Source organism: Atractosteus spatula, chromosome 13 (assembly GCF_055471065.1).
Source record: "Atractosteus spatula isolate fAtrSpa1 chromosome 13, fAtrSpa1.hap1, whole genome shotgun sequence".
In the NCBI taxonomy this organism is placed as follows: domain Eukaryota; kingdom Metazoa; phylum Chordata; class Actinopteri; order Semionotiformes; family Lepisosteidae; genus Atractosteus; species Atractosteus spatula.
Genome location: NC_142718.1, coordinates 36,890,213 through 36,907,064, shown reverse-complemented (window position 1 = coordinate 36,907,064; position 16,852 = coordinate 36,890,213). Strand labels below are relative to the sequence as shown.

The 16,852-nt window shown below is 58.0% G+C and overlaps 1 protein-coding gene across 1 annotated transcript; it reads right to left on the bottom strand.

Moving 5' to 3' along the window:
• Positions 1–1,006: 1,006 nt before the first annotated feature.
• Positions 1,007–13,628, bottom strand: rftn2 (raftlin family member 2). Its single transcript, XM_088930007.1, has 9 exons — positions 13,094–13,628; positions 8,406–8,589; positions 7,932–8,040; positions 7,386–7,563; positions 6,614–6,832; positions 5,641–5,756; positions 5,391–5,494; positions 3,411–3,492; positions 1,007–2,949 (listed from the first exon to the last, which is right to left on the bottom strand). The coding sequence occupies exons 1-9, from the start codon at positions 13,230–13,232 to the stop codon at positions 2,749–2,751; spliced, it is 1,332 nt and encodes a 443-aa protein (XP_088786133.1). The 5' UTR covers positions 13,233–13,628; the 3' UTR covers positions 1,007–2,748.
• Positions 13,629–16,852: the final 3,224 nt, after the last annotated feature.

Here is a 16,852-nt window from a genome sequence, read left to right as displayed (position 1 = left end):
CAGTACCTCAGCTCTAACCACTAGCCCACACTGCCCCCTCTCTCTCTCTCCCAGAGCCTCGGCTCTAACCACTAGCCCACACTGCCTCCCTCTCTCCCAGTGCCTCAGCTCTAACCACTAGCCCACACTGCCTCCCTCTCTCTCTCTCCCAGTGCCTCAGCTCTAACCACTAGCCCGCACTGCCTCCCTCTCTCTCTCCCAGTGCCTCAGCTCTAACCACTAGCCCACACTGCCCCCCTCTCTCTCTCTCAGTGCCTCAGCTCTAACCACTAGCCCACACTGCCTCCCCCTCTCTCTCCCAGTGCCTCAGCTCTAACCACTAGCCCACACTGCCTCCCTCTCTCTCCTCCCAGTGCCTCAGCTCTAACCACTAGCCCACACTGCCTCCCACTCTCTTCCAGTGCCTCAGCTCTAACCACTAGCCCACACTGCCTCCCTCTCTCTCTCCTAGTGCCTCAGCTCTAACCACTAGCCCACACTGCCTCCCTCTCTCTCTACTAGTGCCTCAGCTCTAACCACTAGCCCACACTGCCCCCCTCTCTCTCTCCCAGTGCCTCAGCTCTAACCACTAGCCCACACTGCCTCCCTCTCTCTCTCCCAGTGCCTCAGCTCTAACCACTAGCCCACACTGCCCCCCTCTCTCTCTCCCAGTGCCTCAGCTCTAACCACTAGCCCACACTGCCTCCCTCTCTCTCTCCCAGTGCCTCAGCTCTAACCACTAGCCCACACTGCCTCCCCCTCTCTCTCCCAGTGCCTCAGCTCTAACCACTAGCCCACATTGCCTCCCTCTCTCTCTCTCCCAGTGCCTCAGCTCTAACCACTAGCCCACACTGCCCCCCTCTCTCTCCCAGTGCCTCAGCTCTAACCACTAGCCCACACTGCCCCCCTCTCTCTCCCAGTGCCTCAGCTCTAACCACTAGCCCACATTGCCTCCCTCTCTCTCTTCCAGTGCCTCAGTTCTAACTGTATCAAACCACCTTTCAAGAAAAGGATACACCAGATCAAATTTAAAGGGCTAAAAAGTTTATTAAAAATGACAAATTAGAAAAAACATCACTTGGAATAAACATATATTTGTTACAGCACTTAAAAGTTACAATACTGATGCATCAGGTCCTTAATACTGCTCAGTGCTGGTCTGTATGAAAAACACAGGTCCCATGCATTTGTGGAGTATAAAAAAAGAACAGAAAATTACAATACTTGTGGAGCATCTTATTTCTAATCATACAATGTATTCAGGATTTTGCACTGCATCCTCTTCCTTTCTCCCAGTCTATTCTTAACATATCTGGGAAAAGATTCTGTAAACAGAAGGTCTCCTCCATGACTGTCAATTTAAATGTCCATTTCTTCAGGAAGCCGAAATGTCATTTCTGCGTGTTGTGTTTTAAGAAGACACGTGGTGCCGCAGCTCTAATCCAGCTGTGCGCCCCGAGAGGCCTCTTCAGGGCGAGGGGGGAAACACGGACTGTCTGTGCGTTCATGCGAGCCGGGGCTCAGCAGAGAGGCGAGAGCGTGCCCACCTGCGTAGCTTCTTCTTGTCTGTATGCCCATGAGAGAGAACGTCTGTAGGTCTAAGCTGTCCACAGAGGCGGTTAGTGTGGGCTGTGGCTCCAGGAAGTGTGAGTGTGTGTGCGTGCGTGCGTGTGCGTGGAACACGGACTCAGGGACTGTGTGCCTGTGGATTAAGACGTGGTTCAGGTGCAGAACAATAACAGTACCCAGCCATGTTCCCGAAGCCAAGTCCTCCTACAATCGACAGCCTGATGGCCTAGGATGGAAGAAGGCGCTGGGAACAAAGTGTCTCTCCTTCATTTGTGATGTACTCTACGTGCAAACCAGGTGTGCCGGGTGCCCAGTTTTAAAATACTTTTTAAATAAAGCTCGTTGAGGAAGTAACTGGGGATCACAACAGGGCAGGGGGCAGCATGGGGAGTCTTTCTGAAATCACCCGCACAGTTCAGCACAGCTGCCCTTGACCTCTTTCACTTCTCTCTGTCACAAGTAGGAGTGTGCCGATACCCCTACACTAACTACAGACAGGGTTAAACACAGTGGGGTCACACTCAGTGAAGCCGGGGAGCTCCAGCCCCAAGGCGGGGGCAGTCTGGGGTATTAATTACAAACAGGGTTAAACAAAGTGAGGTCACACCGATCAGAGTTGAGATGCCCTGACCCCAGGGCAGGGGGAGTGTGGGGCACAGCTGAGGAAGACTACAGTGGTCACACACACTCCCAGTATCTAGGTCCGACTCAGGGGTCTTAGCCATTTCATTCCTTTTGAGCTCCTCAGGACATAATTGAACTAATAACCTGCTTAAACGCTTGACGTCCTAACGAGGACAGTTAAACCTGCCTGTCTCCTGGGCGGATCTCGCAGGGAGCTGTGCGCCGTGGGCGATCTCTTCACGGCGAGAGGAGAGCACGGACCCTCTGTGCGCTCGTGTGAGTGTCAGTCAGGCTGTGCACCTTCTTCTCTTTCCTTTACGCTGGTGGAGAGAACCTTCGAACAACCTGCTCTTCCAGACGCACTTCAGCATCACGGCTGCCGCCGCTGCATCTGAAAATGCCGTGCTGACGACGTGCAGATCAGTCCCGGCAGGCTGACCCTCCTCGGAGAGCGCCCCCTGTCTGTACATGGGGCACAGGCTAGGGACTGGGGGGCTCCTGGGGTGCAGGGGTGTCTCCATCTGTCAGCACATTCGTGTTGGGGGGGGGAAGGAAGAAGAGGGGGTGGGGGCGAGGTCACATACAGGTTACCTGCGCCACCCCCTCGTCCTGCTCGAAGCCCCCTTCTTCCAGCTCTGTGAGGACACTGGGGTAACCCCCTCCGAACCCCGCGAATCCTCCTGTGACTCCGGAGCAGGGAGAGAGCTCCTCCGCCTGCAGCGCCCCGACTCCGGGGCTCATCGGCTGGGCAGACGCCGCACTGCAGGGAGAGCCGGCCTGAGAGGGAGGGAAGAGGTCAGTAAAATAAAATAGTTTCCCCCCCCCCTACTATTTTCCAGCAGCAATATCTGGAACAGCCAGTAGATGGCAGTATTGCCTATAGTGCGCCACTGGAGTTGCGCTTTGTGATTGGCTGTGCACTGCCTTACTCTCCCCCCCCCCTTGTAGTTTCCAGCTGGGCTGTACTGAAACTGCATTTAATCCTTTGCCTTCCTACATACCATTCTAGAAACTCTTCCCAAGATCAGATCTCTGAAAGCCATTCACGCGAGTCCATTTCTAATGCCAGTTATCCCTAATGTGAACTGGATTATCCCAATCCAATCCACTACAACCTGTGTTCTGATTATCTGAAGCGCTTTAGTCCTCTACTGCAGATTTATTGCATCTGCGCCCCTCCACCCCCCACTGACCCGACTGATGTTTACTTTACCAGTGGTTTGATGTCTGGCTCGTACCTGGGGCCGCCGTGGAGGGGGCTCGGAGCACCTGACGGGTCTCTGCAGGAAGACCACCTGCTTGGTAGCCAGGTTCCCCTCACTGCAACAACACGACATGTCGTATGGAGTGCGTCACATGGGGGCAGTGTGAGCCGCCGTCTGTGCGCGCAGTGTGAGCTGGGGGCAGTGTGAGCCGCCGTCTGTGCGCGCAGTGTGAGCTGGGGGCAGTGCGAGCTGGGCGCAGTGCGAGCCGGGCGCAGTGCGAGCCGGGCGCAGTGCGAGCCGCCGTCTGTGCGCGCAGTGTGAGCCGCCGTCTGTGCGCGCAGTGTGAGCTGGGGGCAGTGCGAGCTGGGGGCAGTGCGAGCCGGGGGCAGTGCGAGCCGCCGTCTGTGCGCGCAGTGCGAGCTGGGGGCAGTGTGAGCCGGGGGCAGTGCGCGCAGTGCGAGCTGGGGGCAGTGCGAGCCGGGGGCAGTGCGAGCCGCCGTCTGTGCGCGCAGTGCGAGCTGGGGGCAGTGTGAGCTGGGGGCAGTGTGAGCCGGGCGCAGTGCGAGCCGGGCGCAGTGCGAGCCGCCGTCTGTGCGCGCAGTGCGAGCTGGGGGCAGTGTGAGCTGGGGGCAGTGTGAGCTGGGGGCAGTGTGAGCCGGGCTCAGTGTGAGCCGCCGTCTGTGCGCGCAGTGCGAGCTGGGGGCAGTGTGAGCCGGGCTCAGTGTGAGCCGCCGTCTGTGCGCGCAGTGTGAGCTGGGGGCAGTGTGAGCCGCCGTCTGTGCGCGCAGTGCGAGCTGGGGGCAGTGTGAGCTGGGGGCAGTGTGAGCCGGGCGCAGTGCGAGCTGGGGGCAGTGTGAGCCGGGCTCAGTGTGAGCCGCCGTCTGTGTGCGCAGTGCGAGCTGGGGGCAGTGTGAGCCGGGGGCAGTGTGAGCCGCCGTCTGTGCGCGCAGTGCGAGCTGGGGGCAGTGTGAGCCGGGCGCAGTGTGAGCCGCCGTCTGTGTGCGCAGTGCGAGCTGGGGGCAGTGTGAGCTGGGGGCAGTGTGAGCTGCCGTCTGTGCGCGCAGTGCGAGCTGGGGGCAGTGTGAGCTGGGGGCAGTGTGAGCCGGGGGCAGTGTGAGCCGCCGTCTGTGCGCGCAGTGCGAGCTGGGGGCAGTGTGAGCCGGGCTCAGTGTGAGCCGCCGTCTGTGCGCGCAGTGTGAGCTGGGGGCAGTGTGAGCCGCCGTCTGTGCGCGCAGTGCGAGCTGGGGGCAGTGTGAGCTGGGGGCAGTGTGAGCCGGGCTCAGTGTGAGCCGCCGTCTGTGCGCGCAGTGCGAGCTGGGGGCAGTGTGAGCCGGGCTCAGTGTGAGCCGCCGTCTGTGCGCGCAGTGTGAGCTGGGGGCAGTGTGAGCCGCCGTCTGTGCGCGCAGTGCGAGCTGGGGGCAGTGTGAGCTGGGGGCAGTGTGAGCCGGGCGCAGTGTGAGCCGCCGTCTGTGTGCGCAGTGCGAGCTGGGGGCAGTGTGAGCCGGGCTCAGTGTGAGCCGCCGTCTGTGCGCGCAGTGTGAGCCGGGCGCAGTGTGAGCCGCTGTCTGTGCGCGCAGTGTGAGCTGGGGGCAGTGTGAGCCGGGCTCAGTGTGAGCCGCCGTCTGTGTGCGCAGTGCGAGCTGGGGGCAGTGTGAGCTGGGGGCAGTGTGAGCTGGGGGCAGTGTGAGCTGCCGTCTGTGCGCGCAGTGTGAGCTGGGGGCAGTGTGAGCCGGGCGCAGTGTGAGCCGCCGTCTGTGCGCGCAGTGCGAGCTGGGGGCAGTGTGAGCCGGGGGCAGTGCGCGCAGTGCGAGCTGGGGGCAGTGTGAGCCGGGGGCAGTGCGCGCAGTGCGAGCTGGGCGCAGTGTGAGCCTCCGTCTGTGCGCGCAGTGCGAGCTGGGGGCAGTGTGAGCCGGGCGCAGTGTGAGCCGCCGTCTGTGCGCGCAGTGCGAGCTGGGGGCAGAGTGAGCTGCTTTTGGCAAGGGCAATGGGACCTGCAGTCCGGAGGATTCATACCTGTCGTGCCGGATGATGGGAGTGGGCAGCACACAGGTGAGCAGCCAGCCGAACTCTGCCAGCGTGTGGATCAGGGGCCCATAGTCTGCCTTCACCTCTGACCCCTGGGCAGGAGAATTCAACACAGAGACATGTGCAGGAGCCCGTCTCACACAGACAAGGCTGTGGTTTGTTGGATTTGCAAGAGGAAAGAGGTGTGACAGGTGGCTGGAAGGGTTCGGGCAGGTGAAGGAGCTCTCCAGTGACTCACCTCAATGACCGTCCACTGCTCCACCACGATGGTGTCGTTGGCCACTGGGGGCGTGAGGCTGGGGCCCGGCTCCTCGTACACAAACAGCCCCTCCAGCGAGCGTGGCACAGGCTCTCCTGACACGCAACAACAGCGCACTTGTTAACTGCCTGACAGCACTGAGCTGCAACTTACAGCAGCAGCACAGCTGTCTGTGTGCCTCTCCTGGTGTGTGTGTGTGTGTAATTAAGATTTTAATGGATTAACCTACTAAGACGTATTTGACCTTCACCTAGTCTTCACCATGTCCTAATATAGATAAAACTGACCTCATTTGACTAACACACAATTCCAGGTACTTTTCACCACACTATGTAATTCTGCGTGTCTGCGATTCCTCCTCGTGTTTCCTGGCTCTCTGTGGGCACGACCCCTGTGAGCTAGCGCCAATGGCAGCTCTAAACAGGAAGTGAGGTCACTGGTGCTGGCTGGGGCGATATAATTAGTAACAGAAGGGGAAGAGAGCAGGGAGCAGGCTGGGGTGGGGTAGGAGGAGGGGGGGGGGGGGGGGAGAGGGAACGAGGGCTGGGTGGGCGGAGTGTGAAACGGGGGCACAGAGAACGAGGGCTGGAGAAGCAACAGAAGCAAGACGAAAGGCGCAGGATACAGAGAGGAGAGGGAGACAGAGGCAGGAAACAGACACAGCAGCCTCCCCACTTCTCCCTGGCTACTGACAGTGAGCAATTGTTTCATGATATTAAAAATACAGATGTCACAATACTGTATGTTTAGCTTCACAGGGCAGCAGCTAGTGTGACATTTAGCTCTGCTGCCTCTACGCATTTGAGTCCTGGGTTCCAGTTCCCCATTCCACAATGGGGTGCCCTCTGTGTGGAGTCTGCATGTTTCTCTGGGTCAGGGCAAGACGGGTTTGTGAACAAGGTGTCTCACGCTATGGGCACTGGGGCAGCGGCAAATGCGATTGGACCGTCACCTCTTGGGGTGTCCCAGTACACGAAGGAGTCCACCAAGGACCAGCCCTTGCGGTAGTAAGCAGCGGTCAGCTCAAGCCAGTCAGCCTCCAGTGCACTGACCGTCTGGCCCTTGCGGGACACCCGCATGGACAGCGCCCCCTGGTGGTAGGAGCAGGGCAGGGCAGGTGGCGAGCCCAAGCCGGGGGCCCAGGAGTGGAACAAAACCAGCAGCCGCAGATCTGAGAAGGAAGCAGAGACGAGCCGAGAGAGAGTGAAGGAAGGGGTCATGTTAACCGTGACGCGTGTACAGCACTTTTTACACAGGAAGGGGCTGTCTTCAGCCTCCACTGGAGCGCAGCCTGACCTGGGGGACCCACAGCAGCCTGCTGAGGTCAGTGAGCTGGCTCATCTGAGACAGGACACCGTGCGGCTCTGGGATCCGGACTGTGAGCAAGGTGCTATATATCCATCCCCTCTCTCTGCTATCATTACTATATCTTGACATATGTATGGATATATTATGCTATTGTGTTTTACAAAGTTATGCAGGTGTGGGAGGGCAGAGTGGTTGCTAGACCAAGTTCTTGCATCTTGGGTGCGATTTGGGACTGGGGCTCCTTCTGTGTGGAGTCTGCAGGTTCCTCCCCACAGGTACATGGATTTCCACCAGGAACCAGAAACCTCCCGCTCGTGCTGGGATGGGCGCAGGGCTGCTCGCCGATACTGACGCTGAATTCTGCGCTGTTCAACGCCAACGCTGCGAACTCCGTAGTGTTACTTTTGCTCACTCACCCTGGCTGCAGGCTGGGCCGTCCTCCTCCAGCCCCCCGTCGCCCAGCCGGGCGTGGGCGGGGCTCCTGCTGCCCCCCCGGGGACTCGAGGCCCCCCCGTTACAGCTGCGCCCCCCGCCTCCTCCCTGCTGCAGCACGGAGCCCAGGAAGCGCACCCCGAGCCGGGCGCTGCGGTTCACCTGCGGGGAGGGAGGGAGACACGCGCCGGTCAGGAGGCGCACGCGGGCACCGGCCGGGCATCGCCGCCAGTGCCGGATCTCCCATCAGGCACAGTGCCTAGGGCCTACGAGGCAGGGAATCACTAGTGGCTCAGGAGAAACGAGCCGGAACAACATGCTTGTGATCAGCTCTAGGCGCTCCAGATCAATAATCAGACGCTCTCCAGCGGCTGTTCTAGAAACCAGGAGGATCGAAGTGATGGTCCCTCAACTCGCTCCATCCTTCAAGTGGTTCAGCACTGGAATAGTTTGAAGTGGGTCGCGTCAATCGACGTCATTCAGCTGCCGTTTCCCCCCTCTTTCTGCACAGCCCGGCCCTGGTCACTGACCCTGTCGATGAGCTCCGTCACGCTGTCGCTGGTCAGGGCGTCTCCAGGCAGGGGCCACTCCTCCACCAGCAGCTGGGGGGCGCCGGCGGCCCGGGGGCCGGCCTGCTTGCTGGGAGAGGGACAGGGATTGGGGAGCAGAGAGGGAGAAGGAGGGAGAGGAATGGAGAGTGCTGCTCTGTGACTCGTCGCTTTCCGGTACAGATCACAGATCGTCACTAATCAGCAGATCCCCGACACGTTAAAATGAAACACCCGCTGAGACCTCACCTTTGTCTGTCTAACCCTCTGTGCCCCCGTGTCCAATAATAAGCATTACCATTCTGTATGAGCATCTCTGTCAGGCCCTGCAGGATATCACTGTGGTGTTTGTGCCAGCTCCGTGTTAAGCACGGCGTTGTGCTGTAGCTGCATCACCTCTGTGTCCAGCTGCTCAGCTCCGTACACACGGGTGGCGGTAACTGACAGGGGGGTTACCTGGGATGGGGGCGCGCAAGCACAGCCCGGTACAGCAGGCTGAGGGGCAGGGGCCGGGAGCGCCCCACAGACAGGATGATAGGGTGCAGCGCAGCCAGCTGGAAGCCCTCTCTGTAGTGGGGCTGCAGGGCACCGGGTAGCTCACACAGAGAGCTCAAACACTGCACTGAGGGACGGCTGCAGCCTGGGGGAGAGACAGGGAGAGGAGCAGGGCAGAGAGGGAGAGAGGAGAGGAGTGACAGAAGAAGAGGAGCAGGGGAGAGACAGGGAGAGGAGCAGGGCAGAGAGGGAGAGAGGAGAGGAGTGACAGAAGAAGAGGAGCAGGGGAGAGACAGGGAGAGGAGCAGGGCAGAGAGGGAGAGAGGAGAGGAGTGACAGAAGGAGAGGAGCAGGGGAGAGACAGGGAGAGGAGCAGGGGAGAGAGGGAGAGGAGTGACAGAAGGAGAGGAGCAGGGGAGAGAGGGAGAGAAGTGACAGAAGGAGAGGAGCAGGGGAGAGACAGGGAGAGGAGCAGGGGAGAGAGGGAGAGGAGTGACAGAAGGAGAGAAGAAGGGGAGGGAGGGAGAGAGGAGAGGAGTGACACAAGGAGAGGAGCAGGGGAGAGAGGGAGAGGAGTGACAGAAGGAGAGAAGAAGGGGAGAGAGTGAAAGGAGGAGGGGAGAGAGGAGAAGAGTGACAGAAGGAGAGGAGCAGGGGAGAGAGAGAAAGGAGGAGGGCAGAGAGGAGAGGAGTGACAGAAGAAGAGGAGAAGGGGAAGAGGGAGAGGGAGAGGAGAAGGGGAGAGAGGAGAGGAGTGACAGAAGGAGAGGAGCAGGGGAGAGAGGGAGAGGAGGAGGGGAGAGAGGGAGAGGAGTGACAGAAGGAGAGGAGCAGGGGAGAGAGGGAAAGGAGGAGTGAGAGAGGAGAGAGGAGAACCAGAGGGAAAGGAGCAGAGAGGAGTACATCAGTAAATGATCTGCAAGTAACCTGTTTTTCCCCTCTGTGTGAGCTGCTGATGTCCTAGCAACAGCCTCCTGGCCACAGCGTGGCTCCCTCACCTCCCCCACACTCTCACCCCCCCGGCAGCAGGATTAATGCCCACCCCACCCCCACCCCCACATACCAGAGCGCCTGTGGCTTCCTGTGCCCACAAAGGAGCTGCTGTTTCATACACACAGGCTGGCACGCTGCCCCCTTCACACCGAGACACCCCGAAACTCGCCCTCTCTCACGCCAGCTCCCGCGACAAAAACAGCCCCTCCGTCACACCGCCTCCCGAGGACAAACAGCACGGCGGAGCGGCAGCCCAGAAACACCGGCTCTTCTTAACCCCTCTCGAGCCGCAGCGCACACACAGCCAGGACGGGGAGGTGAGGGGCAGTGTGGAAGAGGAAGAAAAATCTCGTCATAAACGATGGAACCGCGGTAAAGCAGCACCGCCTGATGGGCGCCTGCAGGCAGCGGTTATGAAGGGGTGTTGTGCAGTGACAGGGGCTCGGGGTGACTGTGGGAGTGCTGTTTAATGACTATCTATGGGTGGATGCCTCCGATCTAATGCTCTATTTGTTTTTACTTGTACTGATTGCAGGCAGTATGTAAGTCACTGTGTGTGTAAAACATAGCTGCTTGGATGTAAAACAGCCGACTGAGCAACCAGACAGTAAAGTATCTCCATACCGTACCGTACAGCCCCCCCCCTGCACCCTGGTTGGTTTCCACAGCCCATGTGCCTCCACGAAATGCCCTCTTCTGCCCCCTGAGCCCCGAGGTGCAATTCGCAAGGAGGTCTCAGCAGCGCGCCTCTCCTCTCTCCTCCTGCCCTCGCGCTTCCCGGCCTGGAGACCGCGGGGTCCGATCCGGATTCTAGTTTATCGAGTACGGGCTCGGTGGCCCGGTGCCGGCCGAGCGGACCGCGCTGGCCCAGGGGACGCCTGGACTTTCGAGACGGGGAAAAGATCTCGACGCAAACAGATCCGAGCAGGAGGTCTGGCGGAGCAGGGCAGGACAGAGAAGATTCCCGTATCCCAGCACTGCGGGGGTTAACATCCTGCGTCAGCTGGCTCCGAACCTGCCTGGGCTTTTCCTCTCCTCGGGGATTCATTTATTGAAAGGAGAGGAAAACAGATTCACTGATGGGAACCTTAATCCCCACACTGGGATTAACATCTGCGGATTACAACTCAGTGGCACATGTGGCCCTGTGACGCCCTCCGACTTCAAAGGCTCAGAAGCGAAGAAAACTAAACTATTCTGTTTATTTCACTTCTCTCATGAACCCACATCTGTCTGTCTCGCAGGTGGGTGATCTCTCTGTCTGGCATGTACAGTATGAGGATTTATTTCCTCCTAACAATTCGGGGCATCAGAAAGCAGAAGTGGGCTTCCTGCAGCTAGCAGGACGATCAGCGAGGCAGGCTGTACTTTTACTGACCGTGCGGATCATGCCAGCAACGTCCTTTAGAGTTCAGGATTATTCTGACAGCACGCAGATCTCGTATATCCAGCAGACACCACCCAGCTGATGAGCCCTCTGTGCCCTCGCCCGCTGGGCAGCGGTGACACAGGCTGTAGGGGCCGTGTGTTTCTAGATTTATTTTCCTTTATCTAGACTGATCTCCAGGGTAACTGCATCTCCCTGCCCCCCACCAGCCCCGAGAGCTCCTGCACCGTCCACATCAGCAGGCCGATTAAAAATTCAGCCCGTCGTCCGCTAAGACCAATTCATTTTTTTTTTCTCTAAATCGCTGTTGTGTCTCTCAGGAGGGAAAATGAAACGAAAGAAGAGACCAGGAAAGACCACCAGCCATTCTCAGGGAAAGAGGGATATATTCCTGGGACAGGAAGCCCACAGAATTGCTCTGCGAGCCGCTGCTCTCAGACACAAGCCCCGTTAGCCTGCCCACACAAGAGCAGTGGACACAGTGGACAGCACACCTGCCAGACAAGCCAGGTGTGGTCAGTGATGAGTATCGTTCTCATTTAGTCCGAAGATTTAAGGAGCTACAGTAAATGGCAACACGTCCCCATTCTGCTTCACGCTGTATTGCAATGATATCTCTATGTGGACTCAAGAAAATGAACATGACACCTCATTTTGCCAACCTGCTGTTACTGCGAGAGTCTGATGTAGTTTGGCTGTGCCGTCTCTTTCTCCAGCTCCTCACACTCACTTCCACACGTTACTTTTATAGACCGTCTTGCTGCTAATGCACCCCGAGATCCAGCCCTAACCGTAACCCCCAACCCCCGTCTTCTCACTAACCCCAGGGGTGCAGAAAGCAGAATGACCTTGACCACATCTGCTGTTCCTCTTCCTGCTGCGAGACTGCAAGGGCATGGCAGCGCACTGAAAACTGAGAACAGGAGGCACTTCTTTACCCAAAGGGTGGCGGGAGAGTGGAACAAGCTGCCCAGCTGTGATGTAGAGGCCTGGGGTCTCTCAAGGAACCAGGATCTGGATGAAATCCTGGGATCAATAGCTAAGTACCGAACAGGCCAGATATCAGCGTTCTCAGGAAATCCAGGAAGTCCAGTGTGTGTATGAAGAGCTGCTTTCAGAGTCAGTACAAGAGGTGTACAAGAGAGAGTCTTTGAGGTGAAAGGCGCTATACAAACGCAAGAGGTCTTTGTTACCACACCTGCTGCTGCCCTCTGCCCCGCAGTGGAAATGCTCAGCCCAGAGCACCATCGTCTGGGAGCCACAGGCCTGTGGAGCCAGTATTCAGTCCCACCGGGGGGCTCAGCTCCCCCTCGTGTGGAGGAAACACGATCTGTGACAGGCCTGTGTGTGTGACGGGTCAGGTATCGATTTCTCCCCTCTCCGATAACGGCCAGGAGTGCGACACCTCCCGGGAGGAAATCCGCGCCTTTGATTTCAAGCTGCACGACTCGGTGGCTTCTGTGCGGCTGGCCTTGTCCTCTTGTCCCTCTCCCGGAGAGGACTGAGGGCGGCACACGTGCAGCTGCAGCCCTGGGGGGTCCAAACTCAATCTCTTCCCGAACAGAGCAGGCTACCGTAATCGTGTGCGAGAGGTCTGTGCGCATCACCGGGTGTGTGTGTGTGTGTGGTCCCATCAGTGTGATCTCTCTGTGGGAAAGGCGCACGCCACACACACACACGCAACCTCAGCTGACCTATTTCTGGGCTCTAGGAGAAGGGTGTGCTCCGTCGCTGCCCGATACAAGAGGGCAAGTTCCCTCTGCAGGCCCCCCCCCGCCCAGTGTCTCTCCCTGCCCCCCCCCCCTCACCACACACCGACCCCTCTGCCGGTGCTCGCGCCGAGCGGGGAACCCCGGGGAGACGGCGAGACTGCGCGAGCGTTCTGCTGCTATCATTCCTGTCACGTTAGTAAGCGCTGGATGCCGAGAAAAAGACCACAGGAAAAAAAAAACAGGAAACGAAACGCAGTTAATCGTCGTTCCTGGAGTTTTTTTTTTCTTTCCCAAAAAAGGAGAACTAGACTCGCGTCTCTTTCAGGAAAGAATTACCCGGTGATCACTTAGCTAACAGGATCTTGGACTCCCGAAACCGTACCGTGAGAGACCAGTCCACACGGACGCACGCCTTTACATGATCACAACAGGACAAAACGACGGAGTCTGAATGAGTGGAGAAAGTTTGTGTGTTTGCGGTTAAAAGAATGAAAACTACCCCCCATCCACTCACCCACCCACCCAGCAATAAGCCATGAGCTGCGGTCGGCCCCTACCTTCCAGGCTGAAGTCCAGCAGCACGTACTCGTACGCACTGTCCGTGCGGGTCTCCACCTGCGGTCTCTTCAGGGAGGAGTAGATCTTGCCGGGGCTGCTGTCCTCCGGCTCCTCCAGCTTCCTGAGCCCGCAGCCCATCGCGGCGCGGCGGGCAGCTCGCCGAGACGGGGTCCCCTTCCCGGAGCCTAGCGGGCTGACCTCTCCATCACCAGCGCCGGCGGCGGAATCCGAGCTGCGGGCGTCCGAGAGGCGAGAGCGGGGCCCCCACCTCCGTATTAGCACCGGGAGCGATGTTAAAGAGCCCGGGGAGTCGACAATCTTTTTTTTTTACTTCACCGCGGGGAAGAGGAGGTGGAGGAGTGTTTTTCAAGTACGCTCGACAGAACTGAAACTTCTGCACAACAAAAACGTGCTTTTTTTCTTGCTGCTGTGTGTGCCACGTCAGTCCCGACTCTTAAAAAACAAACACCCCAAAAGCTCCGAAAACAGAGATTCCTACTTCTCCAAAACGTCCCCTTACCGCGAGAAGGCGAGAAATGAACACTACTTTGCAGCGCATCACGGGACTCTCCTAAAAGAAAAAAAACAACAACAACAACAGGAGAAAAAAAAAACTGCCACAGTCCCTCCCAGCCACGACTGCTTCCGAAAACAAACCCGGTTCGGTTCCGTGTGCCCCGGCTCCTCGCGAAAACCCGATAGCGGCGGCCGGAGGGAGGGACGGTGTGGGAGAAGTGAGTGTACAGTAACTTCTCTGAGTGGTCCGGGAAGCGGACCACACCGAGGGCTGGAGGCTGCGCCTGCGCCGGCTCGGACACTCAAAAGGGGCTGACGGACAGTCGGCCTTGCGCGCTTACTTCCAGGCAGGAAATCGGCCCTTTTCCGAGGAAACGGATAGGGTCTGATCGGGGAGAGGTGGTGGGGGGTGGACATAACTGATCCGCCAGTGCAGGAGCGCCTACTGGGTGGACCGCGCTGCGTGTCTTTGAAGCGGGTCCGCTTTGGGTGTGTATACGAGCTCCCTGTTCTTATGAACAATCCTTAGCTCTTTTTTTTTTTTTTAGGACCGGCCCCCTGCCCCAGCCGAAATTCGAGCTAAAACACAAGGGTGTCAAGAGTTCAGATCACTGTGGTGATCTAGGTTACTGCTGTCCTTCCGCCCCCCGAGTGCACATGGCCGACCCGTCTCGCTGGCAGTGCTCAAGCTACAGTGCTGCAGTGGCACAGGTGACTGGCACAGACACGCTCCTGGACACCTGCAGTCCTACTGTCTGTATCCCCTCAGTGCACTGGGCCAGCCTGTCTCACTGGCAGTGCTGCAGTGGCACAGGTGACTGGCACAGACAGGCTCCTGGACACCTGCAGTCCTACTGTCTGTATCCCCTCAGTGCACTGGGCCAGCCTGTCTCACTGGCAGTGCTGCAGTGGCACAGGTGACTGGCACAGACAGGCTCCTGGACACCTGCAGTCCTACTGTCTGTATCCCCTCAGTGCACTGGGCCAGCCTGTCTCACTGGCAGTGCTGCAGTGGCACAGGTGACTGGCACAGACAGGCTCCTGGACACCTGCAGTCCTACTGTCTGTATCCCCTCAGTGCACTGGGCCAGCCTGTCTCACTGGCAGTGCTGCAGTGGCACAGGTGACTGGCACAGACAGGCTCCTGGACACCTGCAGTCCTACTGTCTGTATCCCCTCAGTGCTCTGGGCCAGCCTGTCTCACTGGCAGTGCTGCAGTGGCACAGGTGACTGGCACAGACAAGCTCCTGGACACCTGCAGTCCTACTGTCTGTATCCCCTCAGTGCACTGGGCCAGCCTGTCTCACTGGCAGTGCTGCAGTGGCACAGGTGACTGGCACAGACAGGCTCCTGGACACCTGCAGTCCTACTGTCTGTATCCCCTCAGTGCACTGGGCCAGCCTGTCTCACTGGCAGTGCTGCAGTGGCACAGGTGACTGGCACAGACAAGCTCCTGGACACCTGCAGTCCTACTGTCTGTATCCCCTCAGTGCACTGGGCCAGCCTGTCTCACTGGCAGTGCTGCAGTGGCACAGGTGACTGGCACAGACACGCTCCTGGACACCTGCAGTCCTACTGTCTGTATCCCCTCAGTGCACTGGGCCAGCCTGTCTCACTGGCAGTGCTGCAGTGGCACAGGTGACTGGCACAGACACGCTCCTGGACACCTGCAGTCCTACTGTCTGTATCCCCTCAGTGCACTGGGCCAGCCTGTCTCACTGGCAGTGCTGCAGTGGCACAGGTGACTGGCACAGACAAGCTCCTGGACACCTGCAGTCCTACTGTCTGTATCCCCTCAGTGCACTGGGCCAGCCTGTCTCACTGGCAGTGCTGCAGTGGCACAGGTGACTGGCACAGACACGCTCCTGGACACCTGCAGTCCAGGAAGTGACCAAGAGATGAGGGGGAAGGGGTTTATAGCGCGGTGTAGTGGCCGAGGCTCTGGAATCTGGACTACAGGGTTGTGGGTTCAAATCCTAGTAAGCACACTGCTGTTGAGCCCTTACACCAGGCGCTTCCGTCACTAGTCAAACTGCTCTGGTATCTTCTTTGCTGTGTGCAATAAGCACACTCCCTGTCATCACTAAACACGAATGTGCTATAGCCTTAAATACATAATAAACAGTTAGGGTTTGGAAGGAGTGTGTCCTTCTATAAAAAATAGTTTGGGGGACCGTGCATCATTCTCACCAGCCACTGCCAACTCATTGTTTTAATGAAGCACCTTTCATAAAAGGCTACTGACAATAGAACAGCTTAACACACACAGCACATCCAAAGTTATTCATCTTTTAATTACCCTGTTTATAATGAAGCAACATCCTTTTTCATTTGATTATGCACACCTTGTATTATCTCATCAATGACATCAGCTGGTACTACCTCCGCATCCCGGTTCAACACTGTTTCAGCAGCTGATGGAGAAAAAAGGATTTAGGTCTTTCTTCCTACACAGAAACTTGCATCCGGCTCGCTTCGCAAATTTTTCCGTCTACTTGCACGAAAACTGTGAAACTGTGGCACTGTCATTTTTTCCAGGGCACAGGGGCAGGGAATGAAATCATCCTGCTGACCAGAGACATCAGTCTTTACACCATCCCGTGCTCGGTCCTGGCGCCGGCTGGCAACGAGCTGGTCCAGGGTAAAAAGCAATCCTGCCCCTTGGGGTAAAACCTCACCCTGCAGCCCAGCCAGCTGCCCCCTGCCAAGTGTGCAAGGGTAAGGTGCTGAGGCCCCTCACCAGCGCTAATCCTCACCTCCCCCCCCCCCCATTTTTTCCCATGGCATTCCTGAAGAGTTGCATCGTCTAGGAGCTCCGAACAGACCTGCTTTATCCCCGTTTCCCAGGAACTCTCCGCGCACTAGCAACACGGCCTGCACCCACAGGGGGGGGCGATACATCCATAGCAAGCGTCTCCTTCAGACAGTTTTACACACAGCTCTGCTTTGTGCAGAGGGCCATCCCTGCTGCTGGAGACGCAGGCCACCACATTAGCAGGTCTTTCTCTATCCAGGAGACCAGGAGGATCTTAAAGGTTTAAATTCCTTGTGGAAATACCCAGGGTGAATCTCCAAGCCTTTCCCCTCCACTACTGGGTTTTGCTGTGCAAGAGAGAGATGTTCGTACAGCCACAAGCCGGTGCTGAGAGAAAGAGGCTCCTTTTGCCACAGTGCGTGAGGACTCGATATGCGATAACGGGGGAGAAGACGCACAGAACGATGGGGAAAGAGACCATCAGCTG

Excerpts from the sequence above, each read along its gene's own strand:
- rftn2 (XM_088930007.1), bottom strand. The coding sequence starts at position 13,232 with ATGGGCTGCGGGCTCAGGAAGCTGGAGGAGCCGGAGGACAGCAGCCCC. Across the intron at positions 8,041-8,405 it reads CTTGCGCGCCCCCATCCCAG|CAAGCAGGCCGGCCCCCGGG; the intron begins GTAACCCCCCTG and ends TCCCTCTCCCAG. Across the intron at positions 2,950-3,410 it reads CCCCTCCACGGCGGCCCCAG|GCCGGCTCTCCCTGCAGTGC; the intron begins GTACGAGCCAGA and ends CCTCCCTCTCAG.